Source organism: Electrona antarctica (genome assembly GCF_951216825.1).
Source record: "Electrona antarctica genome assembly, contig: scaffold_25, whole genome shotgun sequence".
NCBI classification, from domain to species: Eukaryota; Metazoa; Chordata; class Actinopteri; order Myctophiformes; family Myctophidae; genus Electrona; species Electrona antarctica.
In genome coordinates this window covers 4595233-4607501 of record NW_027637034.1, presented here as the reverse complement: position 1 = coordinate 4607501, position 12269 = coordinate 4595233, and the positions used below count along the sequence as shown (strand labels likewise).

Genomic DNA, 12269 nt, shown 5'->3' with positions numbered 1-12269 from the left:
ACAAAGAATCCTACACAGTTGAAATAAAAAGACAGCTTGGCAATGCAGATCATTATACCATGTTGACATGTGACCCTACTATTAAATTATCTAATGAAATTAAAAGTACATTAGACAAAGCTTTGGCTGATCAATTTATACCTAAAGATGAGTACAAATTCATGGTATGTGAACACCCCATCCGACCCATTCTGTATACTCTACCTAAAATCCACAAGAGTTGTACAACATCTGTTCCAGGGCGCCCCATAGTGGCGGGTAATGGTTCTCTAACTGAACCTCTCTCTCAGTTTGTTGATTCTCATATTAAGAGCCTGGTATTTAAACTGCCATCTAGAGACTGACATTTTGTCAGGACTCGGGCTTCCCGTGGGATGGGATTCATATTTGTATTAATCCCGTGATCGGGACGGGAAGTCAACGGGAGCGTGCAGGAGCGTGAATTACGTTGGTCGCGCTGCCAAGTTCCAACCAAAAGAACAGAAGCACCCATTTTTGTTGTAGTCATCTTTCTGTGAGCCAACACTCTTTTGACTTGCTGATGCAAGTCAAAATAACTACATAGTTACCCATAATCCAGCAGTGCTAGTGCTTCCACAACACAAAAACCTCCTCCATGCAATCCAGTCGGGCTGGACGTCTTATACAGTTTTATATGAAGACATCGCAATGCGGCCGTGTATGATTCTGCATCGCGCCGGTGCCGTGATTTAATCGATTATTTATAGCCAGATCATCCTGATGCATTTGTTTCCCCTGGCAGTGGCAACGTTGCAACTTTCAATTGTGATGCTACGTTAGCTACATGCTAACGCTGTTACTGTTAGCTAGCTGTCTGAGCGAATGTTCTACAATACATCGTCTCCCTTCTTGAACTGAGTCCCATACACCAGTGGTTCCCAAACATTTTCATGTCAAGGACCCCTAAATCGACATGTATTAGCCCGCAGACCCCCATTTGAAAAGATGCCAGGGGCAGGGACCCCCATAAGAGAAGATTTTTATTACGGTTCCAGCTGTGATTCTCAACCATTTTAATTAATAGTCTACGGACCCCCATTTAATGGCATTTTTATCGCTGGTACCCCCAAATTAAATTGTAAAATCAATGTTAATTTAACTCTGAGTGTACAAATGGAACAACATTTGGTTCCATTTGTACACTCCCATAACATAATTAAATTTGTTACAGACCCATAAGGGTCCATTTGGTTCCAAACTATTATTTAGCTGGGGACCCCCCGGAACCCTCTCAAGGACCCCTGGGAACCATACGCATAGACACTGAATAAATATTCATATAGAGTTAAATTAACACAGGTTTTTTTATCTTAATAATTGACAAAGCAGTTGTTAACTGTAAAGCTTAAAAAAAACATGTCATATGACTTCAATTAAGTGTCAGAACTGTATTTGGTAGTCGAAGTTAAATCCAACACTTTATTTATTTTAATTTTATTGGTAGGCTATCTGTCTTGAGAAGCCAGAAGTGATAGATAGATAGGCCTATAGATAGATAGATGGATCGATCGATCAATTGCCTTTCCTAATGACTAAAAAAAAAACAGGAGATGGGAGCGGGAGTAATTTCGAGTGGGAGCGGGATGGGATCAGGAGTCATTCTACAGGAGTGGGACAGGATGGGATTTTTTTTAACTCTGGCCCAGGATTGGGACAGGACAGGATTTTTTCTGTGGGACAGGACAGGAGTGAAAATCCACTCCCGTGTCAGTCTCTACTGCCCTCCTATTTGAGAGACACCACCGATTTTCTGAATAAGTTAAATTCTATCAAAGACATAACAGACTCAGATATTTTATGCACTATGGATGTAACTAGTCTGTACACAAATGAACCTCACAAAGAAGGGCTAGAAGCCCTTCGACATTATATGCAGTCAAGAGACGACCAGTCACCTCCCACTGATTTGGTCATGGACTTAGCAAACGAGGTCCTTACTAAGAATTATTTTAAATTTGATAATGTATTTTACCTTCAGAAACAAGGTGTCTCTATGGGCAGCCCATTCTCTCCTAACTATGCAAATCTGTTTATGGTCTAAATGAAGAATTGGTGTTAAACTGTTTTCTATGAATAACTGTTTTTGTAATGTGGATTCTGAAATGAGACATTGATTTCTTATAATAATATGTATGTTCACTACTATGTATGTCTTTAATAATGAGACACGGCTGTACAGTCCCTTTTAATTGAACAAAAAATTCTATATAGCTGTCATTTCCGTTGCTTGCCAATTTTGACACTGACGAAGGCCTGCGCGCCGAAACGCGTTTGTCTGTCTGGTATGACTGCTGCTGCGGAGCACTTTGATGATTAAACAAAGACTCTTACTCGACTGGATGTGCGGATTTTATTCATTTTCTATATGTTCATTTTGAATCTGCACCCAGCACACGCCTGAAAGTATATGAAACTGTCTGAGTAGAGCGGGCCTTTTCCCCTGAGATGACTCGGCAGTGCCAGTCAGCTCCTCTGCAAATAAATCGGACAGGACTTCCGACATCTTCTTTTGATAAAGTTATATAATAGTATCGTCCAGTCGGTCCAGACCAGCTCACAACATATTAGTCAGCAATGAGGGGAGGGGCAGGTTGCGTCCACTGCAGCTTAACCCAAATAAATCAATACAAGATGAACGTGTTCAAATTCCCCGGTAATTCCGCTGAGTTTTCATCGGAACACTGCGGCCGCATATTGCGTTCGGGCCTGGTCATAACCTTCTGTTGAACACTTAATACTTATTTGTAACTATTCAAATGCATCTACGTCCGCTCTAGTAACTATTCAAATGTAACTATTCAAATGCATCTACGTCCGCTCTAGTAACTATTCAAATGCAACATTATATTCAATACAATACAAACAAAATATGCAAGTACATGAATTTTTACTTGGACAAGTGAGTAAATGTACTTGTCCAAAGGACAAGAGGCTCAAAAATGGAATGTCAAGCCCTTTGATTTCGAAATGGAGAAGATTACGTTCCTCCAACACTACCAAAGCTATGAAACAGGTTATGAAACATGAAATGTTTTCTCTTTTTGTGTCTTTTTTCTAGCCATCCCGCAACTCCCTGTGTGTAAAGAGGAGGTTTTTACTGAACAACAGGAGAGGAGCTCCAGTCTGGTCCAGGAGGAACCACAACCACCACAGATTAAAGAAGAACAAGTGGAGCTACTTCAAAGACCAGTGGAGGCTGATGGGTCAACGTTGACATTACTAGCAGTGAAAAGTGAAGATGTTCATGATGATAACGGAGAGACAGAGCCTGTAGCCGGCACCTCAACTGAACACATGAAAACACAAGCTGTTGTAGAGGACTGTGGAACATCACAACCAACTAGTGACGGCCAGCTCCTCTCTTCACACTGTTCTGAATCTGACACTGAAGACAGTGATGATTGGGAGACCAGTGAAGGTCAGTCAACTTTAAACACACTGAAATCACACAAGACACATGTGGAAGGACAAAGACTGTCTTTGAGCAGCAAGCTGTCCAAGGACCTAAAATCATCAAAACAAACTCACTCCATGAGGAGTCACACAGGGATGAAACGCTTTAGTTGTACAGAGTGTGGCAAATGTTTTAATGTGAAGACAAAACTGACGAGGCACACAATGATTCATACAGGGGAAAAGCCCTTCACTTGTACAGTTTGTGGTAAAGGCTTTATTCAGAGTGGTGAGCTAAAAACACACATGAGGACTCATACAGGGGAAAATCCCTTTACTTGTAACATCTGTGGTAAAGGCTGTACACAGAGTAGTAATCTAAAATCACACATGAAGACTCATACAGGGGAAAAGCCCTTCACTTGTACAGTTTGTGGTAAAGGCTTTATTCAGAGTGGTGAGCTAAAAACACACATGAGGACTCATACAGGGGAAAAGCCCTTTACTTGTAACGTCTGTGGTAAAGGCTTTGCTCAGAGTGTTAATCTAAAATCACACATGAAGACTCATACAGGGGAAAAGCCCTTTATTTGTAACGTGTGTGGTAAAGGCTGTACACATAGTAGTGAACTAAAAACACACATGATGACTCATACTGGGGAAAAGCCCTTTACTTGTAACGTCTGTGGTAAAGGCTGTACACAGAGTAGTAATCTAAAAAAACACATGAGGACTCATACAGGGGAAAAGCCCTTTACTTGTAACGTCTGTGGTAAAGGCTTTGCTCAGAGTGTTAATCTAAAATCACACATGAAGACTCATACAGGGGAAAAGCCCTTTACTTGTAACGTGTGTGGTAAAGGCTGTACACATAGTAGTGAACTAAAAACACACATGATGACTCATACTGGGGAAAAGCCCTTCACTTGTACAGTTTGTGGTAAAGGCTTTATTTCTAGTTGTGATCTAAAAAGACACATGAGGACTCATACAGGGGAAAAGCCCTTTACTTGTAACGGCTGTGGTAAAGGCTTTGCTCAGAGTGGTGATCTAAAAACACACATGAGGACTCATACAGGGGAAAAGCCCTTTACTTGTAACGTATGTGGTAAAGGCTGTCTTAACATCGGTAATCTAAAAACACACATGATGACTCATACAGGGGAAAAGCCCTTTACTTGTAACGGCTAGGTAAAGGCTTTGCTCAGAGTGGTGATCTAAAAACACACGATGACTCATACAGGGGAAAAGCCCTTCACTTGTACAGTTTGTGGTAAAGGCTTTATTCAGAGTGGTGATCTAAAACACGATGACTCATACAGGGGAAAAGCCCTTTACTTGTAACGTATGTGGTAAAGGCTTTTCTAGGATTGATACTCTAAAAACACATAAGGACTCATACAGGGGAAAAGCCCTTTACTTGTAACGTGTGGTAAAGGCTGTCTTAACATCAGTAATCTAAAAACACACATGAAGACTCATACAGGGGAAAAGCCCTTTACTTGTAACGTCTGTGGTAAAGGCTTTGCTCAGAGTGTTCATTTAAAATCACACATGAGGACTCATACAGAGGAAAAGCCCATAGACGAATGAGGACTCATACAGGGGAGGGGGGGGGGGGGGGCAGTTATTGGCAAATGCTTCGGTCAAAATGCACATCTGAGGATAATGAGGAGTAATCATACAGGGAAGAAGTGGTTAGTTGTATGGTAATAAATCCACATTTTCCCCATTTGAGTTGACACATGATATAACATACAATCGAATGATCATTCATTCTATTCCAGGATGACAATGACAAGTGGTAGATACTAAAGTCGTGGAATCACATAATCTGACACTATCAACCTGACTGGTTAAAGACCACCACAATTTAGTTTCTTAAGTATCTTTTGTATGTAAAACCTATATAAACATGGCACAAAAAGTTGTTGTCTTTGGTAGATTATTTCTCTATTGTAACTCTGTTTAATTATACCGTCGGATGTTTCAGACATTAACCCATTTTGGGGCGGGAACCCTGTTTGGTGTTGTAAGCATTATGTCATACTTTAGCCATTGAAAAATAGAAGATCTACAAGCTCATAGTGCGGCACCAAGTGCCGCGCTACGAGCTTGTAGGTCTGCTATTTTTTTAAATCGTGAAAATGTGGCGCAAATCTAATGAATATATATTCTTTAACTCAAATCTTTGCTTCTGGGGGGGGGGGGGGGGGGTCCCTGCAACTACATATTTCAGATGGGGGTCGGCGGCCAATTACATATAATCTTGGGGGTCCTTGACGTGAAAATGTTTTGAGAACGACTGACATTGAAACATAGGGTTAACCATGGGTTAACCTTTTATATGTTTCGGGAAGCTCGGGTAGGGAATAGGGGTGTAAAAAAAATCGATTGGAATTAGCATCGCGATTCCTGTTATGAACGATTCCAAATCGATTAATAATTCTTTTTTTAGATTTGTTTTTCTGGTTACAGTTACAGGAGTTTTCACTACATGGTGTTTGTGATATGAAATGTAAGCTTACCCTAATCACAGTAAACCTCATGTCTTCAGTCATTCTCAAGTTACTGTAGTCACTTCAGTTCAAGACTGGAGTAGATTGTGATGCAATCCTATGTATTGAATCGAGAATAATTTTGAATAGAAAATCGTTTTGAAACTGGAAAAAAAATGCTTTTGAATTAAAACAAATCGTTTTTGAATTGAGAATCGAGTTGATTAGAAAAACAATTTTGAATAGAATCGTGACCCCAATAATCAGAATCGAATTGTGGGACACCCAAAGATTCACAGCCCCAGTAGGGAATGAGGCATTACCCCAGGTGAAGGAGTCCAAGTATCTCGGGGTCTTGTTCACGAGTGAGGGGAGGACGGAGAAGGAGATCAGCCAGAGAATCGGAGCGGCAGGAGCGGTATTGCAGTCGCTGTACCGCACTGTTGTGACGAAAAGAGAGTTAAGCCAGCAGGAAAAGCTCTGTTGTCTACAGAGCAATCTTCGTTCCTACTCTCACCTCTATGGTCATGAAGTGTGGGTGATGACCGGAAGAATAAGGTCACGAATATATTTTTTTGTCTTAGTTTTAGTCGACAAAAACAACACTGCCGGTACCACTACTTTATCGTAGGGGTGGCACGATTATGAAATTATGACCGTTAGCCCACCTCTGATTATTTGCAGGGTCATATCTGCCGATACCGATTCTTACTGATTCCGATATTTTACAGACGAACCACAATGGAAACAAGCCTATAGGCCCTATAGGGCCTTGGCCCAAAGTATGTTAATAAAGTATTCAATCAATCAATAAATAGCCTATACTCTTTTCCAAGTGTCTGTTTTCACAACTGAATGACTACTGAATGAGATGAGTGCACAAATTAAATGTAGAAAAAAAGTTTACTTTTACTTAAGATTTGACATATTTGCTTTTTACACCCTTTAATTTATTTAATTTCTTTGCTGGTGAAAACCGATTCAATAATTAAGCAATATTACACGAGAGGGGGTGGTTTAACGTCATTAATGCACACCTGCGATGCTGCAGGAACGAGCCCGCAGGGCGAGTTCCGAAAGCAACGCAGAAGTGTAATATTGCAGTACCCTCGAGTGTAATATTGCAGTACCCTCGAGTGTAATATTGCAATTATACAACAGTTACCCTTAAAAATAAGAATCGCTGAAAAAAACATTTTGTTATTTGTGTTGCAAATACAGTGGTTTTGAGGTCATAACTAACCTGGAATACAGGACACAAGAATGAACAACAGAAATGTGTCGTCTCTTTGCAAGATCCATCAGATAATGGCGTCTTGCAGGAAATCACGTCAGTACACTGTGGTTCCCCCTGCATGTCCAACAGACGGACACTGCCCCCTACTGTCCATAGTGGCTGTTATTCAAAACATGTATGTCACAGTATCTTGTTCACATGAATCACCACTCATGAATATATATATAAATAAAACGAATTACACATATAAACAACAATTTATCCTAACGCAAACATTGAATGCCATTGATAATGAATGACCATTTTTACATCATAGTGTAAACACATTAAAAGCTGGTCTTGGATGTGAATGGCCAGAATGAGTTCCCCTCACTTAACACAGGTGTGACTTTAATTTAAAACAAGTTTGAAGTTAGCCTGAATCTGATGCCCCATGGGGAATTTGTAAGGCCTGTCTAGCAAAAGCGAAAATTGTATCTAGTTTTGGAAAATGCACTCCAACCAAATGGCAGATCATGATCAGTATAGCATTTGGCACTTTAAAGGACCTCGATTGTACACAAGGTAAACCAGCATATCTGGGCACATCCTTTCACATGGCTCTTAACATCAATGGCAATTAATAAACTTTCCAGATCCTGTATTAAGGACATGTCACACAAGGGTTCCTGCAATCATTTTTTAATAAATGTCTTGGCCCAGATTAGAAAACGGAATAAATTAAATAAACATTACTGGGCATTACTCTGTCCACACACACACGCACACACACACACACACACACCATTCATGAATCCACTTGCTGACCGGCTGTCGGTATTGAGCAAATTTGTTTGATAGGGGTTTATATGTGACCATACATTAACATCCTATAAGGCAAGATTTTGTGTATGGTCACATATAAACCCCTATCAAACAAATGTGCTCAATACCGACAGCCAGTCAGCAAGTGGATTCATGAATGCATGTATAGACAATATTCTAGGCCAATAATAATAATAAAATATAGCTGCAAGCAGCGATAAAGCGGGACCAAGATAGAAGAAGAACAATGCGCAAATGAGACTGACAAGCTGAGTTGTCGGTACCGGGATTTTAACTCGCAACTTTGTGGACCGAAGGCAGGAGCTCTACTGACTGACCTACACAGAGACAATTAGTGACTACATTGTAAACAGTAAAACCATTCAGTGATTTGGTAACAAGAAGGTGTGTCCTCATTTTGGGCATTTCTTTATCCATTACTACAGTGTGTTTTCACGCACAGTTAAAGTGTGTGCGTGTGCGCCCGCCCGCCCGCCTGCCTGCCTGCCTGCGTGCGTACAAACTTCTCTTTGTACGCTTTCAGTGCTATTTGGCATGAACCTCTACTATACTGTAAAGTGACATAAGCACACTATTATACTACTATTACACTATTACACTAAACACACTTATTACAAAATGAGACTTATTACACTATTGCAGTTACTAGTATCTCTATTATTGTGATGCCATGTCCTAGTGCCTGATGGGTCAAATGTAATCTACTTCAATATTTCTATAGTTGAGTCATCACAAATCTTGCAGCACACAATGCATACACTGAGTTGTCTTTACCCGGATTTGAACACACAACCTTGTGGTCCAACGGCGAGAGCTCTACCAACTGAGCTATGCAGACACAGTCAGTTGACTCATTCTAAACAGTAACATCATTCAGTATTCATATAGGTATTAGGTGCAGAAGAAGTTTCACAAAACAGCAATTTTCATTGGTTCATAAAAACTTCATTTTTTCACTTAGAAAAAATGTGCTACGATTATTTGTCCGTATAGGTCCAAAGTTCACGTGTAGAAGTTTTCGTGCATTTTGAGCAAAGTTCTGGGAGGAGTTACATTTTAACTGTTTTTCATATAATTCAAAATGGCGGGTGATCTAAAGGTCAGAGGTCAAAAGTCAGAACAAGAAAGTTGTTCGGCATGAGGAGACACATATGTGTATCAAAGTGTCATTGCCAACGGTCAAACGGTTCATGAGATATGCACGTTCAAAGTTTGCAAGTTTGCAAGTTTTGCATCAATTGAGTGCTATAGCGCCACCATTTGGCCAATCATGATGGGCTTCGCATAGTCACCGTTTGGCATGGTCCTCTATCATGTTGACAGGTTTTGCGAAAACCGACTGCACGGTTCAGTCAGAACAGCTATTTTTGGCGGAAGGAGAAGGAGAAGAAGTTCTGATCATATAATTCAAAATGGCGGGTGATCTAAAGGTCAGAGGTCAAAAGTCAGAACACGAAAGTTGTTCAGCATGAGGAGACGCATATGGGTATTAAAGTGTCATTGCCAACGGTCAAACGGTTCATGAGCTATGCACGTTCAAAGTTAGCATTTTCAATTGAGCGCTATAGCGCCACCATTTGGCCAATCGTCTTGGGCTTCGCATATTCACCGTTTGGCATGGCCCTCTACCAGATTACCGCGTTTCGCAAAAACCGACTGCACCATTCAGTCAGAACAGCTATTTTTGGCGGAAGGAGAAGAAGGAGAAGAAGAAGGAGAAGAAGAAAAATAAACACAAAAACAATAAGTGACCAAAGTCACTGCGTGACTTCTTGGTCCCTAAAAACTATATATCAAATTTCCCACTTAACAAAGAAACATTTTAATAAGGCTACATCTTATCCACCATCTTTTCAAAAGTGTCGACGAATCGTTTCATCTCTCCCATCAGCTCCTCGTGCCTTTTCTCCTCCTTCTCTGCCTCCTGGATCAGGACCTCCAGGACAGCAGGTGCAGGTGGGGGGGAGAGGTCAACGGAGGATGGTGTTTCAGATGGTACAGGTGTTGCTGGCGGTGTCGTGGGGGTCGCTGGACCAGGGGGAGCTGACTTGGACCAGCATGATGCAATAACAACCGTTGGGCTCACGGATGGTTTTGACCCTATTGCATCATGCATGTCCTCCCAAAATAGCCATGTTGATGGGGTTTGTTCCCCCTGGTCCGTCCCAGAGCCGGTCGGGGGGGCCTTCAGGTTCTACAACAAACACTGACATGAGATCTCTGCAACATCTTCTAGGGGCTATATTTATGTTGTGTTATTTGTTAACTCAAGCTTTGTGGACCGAAGGCAGGAGCTCTACTGACTGACCTACACAGAGACAATTAGTGACTACATTGTAAACAGTAAAACCATTCAGTGATTTGGTAACAAGAAGGTGTGTCCTCATTTTGGGCATTTCTTTATCCATTACTACAGTGTGTTTTCACGCACAGTTAAAGTGTGTGCGTGTGCGCCCGCCCGCCCGCCTGCCTGCCTGCCTGCGTGCGTACAAACTTCTCTTTGTACGCTTTCAGTGCTATTTGGCATGAACCTCTACTATACTGTAAAGTGACATAAGCACACTATTATACTACTATTACACTATTACACTAAACACACTTATTACAAAATGAGACTTATTACACTATTGCAGTTACTAGTATCTCTATTATTGTGATGCCATGTCCTAGTGCCTGATGGGTCAAATGTAATCTACTTCAATATTTCTATAGTTGAGTCATCACAAATCTTGCAGCACACAATGCATACACTGAGTTGTCTTTACCCGGATTTGAACACACAACCTTGTGGTCCAACGGCGAGAGCTCTACCAACTGAGCTATGCAGACACAGTCAGTTGACTCATTCTAAACAGTAACATCATTCAGTATTCATATAGGTATTAGGTGCAGAAGAAGTTTCACAAAACAGCAATTTTCATTGGTTCATAAAAACTTCATTTTTTCACTTAGAAAAAATGTGCTACGATTATTTGTCCGTATAGGTCCAAAGTTCACGTGTAGAAGTTTTCGTGCATTTTGAGCAAAGTTCTGGGAGGAGTTACATTTTAACTGTTTTTCATATAATTCAAAATGGCGGGTGATCTAAAGGTCAGAGGTCAAAAGTCAGAACAAGAAAGTTGTTCGGCATGAGGAGACACATATGTGTATCAAAGTGTCATTGCCAACGGTCAAACGGTTCATGAGATATGCACGTTCAAAGTTTGCAAGTTTGCAAGTTTTGCATCAATTGAGTGCTATAGCGCCACCATTTGGCCAATCATGATGGGCTTCGCATAGTCACCGTTTGGCATGGTCCTCTATCATGTTGACAGGTTTTGCGAAAACCGACTGCACGGTTCAGTCAGAACAGCTATTTTTGGCGGAAGGAGAAGGAGAAGAAGTACTGATCATATAATTCAAAATGGCGGGTGATCTAAAGGTCAGAGGTCAAAAGTCAGAACACAAAAGTTGTTCAGCATGAGGAGACGCATATGGGTATTAAAGTGTCATTGCCAACGGTCAAACGGTTCATGAGCTATGCACGTTCAAAGTTAGCATTTTCAATTGAGCGCTATAGCGCCACCATTTGGCCAATCGTCTTGGGCTTCGCATATTCACCGTTTGGCATGGCCCTCTACCAGATTACCGCGTTTCGCAAAAACCGACTGCACCATTCAGTCAGAACAGCTATTTTTGGCGGAAGGAGAAGAAGGAGAAGAAGAAGGAGAAGAAGAAAAATAAACACAAAAACAATAAGTGACCAAAGTCACTGCGTGACTTCTTGGTCCCTAAAAACTATATATCAAATTTCCCACTTAACAAAGAAACATTTTAATAAGGCTACATCTTATCCACCATCTTTTCAAAAGTGTCGACGAATCGTTTCATCTCTCCCATCAGCTCCTCGTGCCTTTTCTCCTCCTTCTCTGCCTCCTGGATCAGGACCTCCAGGACAGCAGGTGCAGGTGGGGGGGAGAGGTCAACGGAGGATGGTGTTTCAGATGGTACAGGTGTTGCTGGCGGTGTCGTGGGGGTCGCTGGACCAGGGGGAGCTGACTTGGACCAGCATGATGCAATAACAACCGTTGGGCTCACGGATGGTTTTGACCCTATTGCATCATGCATGTCCTCCCAAAATAGCCATGTTGATGGGGTTTGTTCCCCCTGGTCCGTCCCAGAGCCGGTCGGGGGGGCCTTCAGGTTCTACAACAAACACTGACATGAGATCTCTGCAACATCTTCTAGGGGCTATATTTATGTTGTGTTATTTGTTAACTCAAGCGTTCAAGTTGAATAAAGGTCAATATAGAAAG

At 41.4% G+C, this 12269-nt stretch overlaps 1 protein-coding gene across 1 annotated transcript in view; it reads left to right on the top strand.

Annotated features, from left to right (window-relative positions):
• Positions 1–12035, top strand: part of LOC306919415 (uncharacterized protein) — a gene marked incomplete at its 3' end in the record, with an annotated part of 40602 nt that extends 28567 nt beyond the window's left edge. The window contains exons 3-5 of the mRNA XM_079532201.1: positions 3080–3439; positions 9931–10065; positions 11899–12035. Coding sequence (XP_079388327.1) covers positions 3080–3439; positions 9931–10065; positions 11899–12035 — 632 coding nt within the window. The remainder of the gene's footprint in view (positions 1–3079; positions 3440–9930; positions 10066–11898) is intronic.
• Positions 12036–12269: the final 234 nt, after the last annotated feature.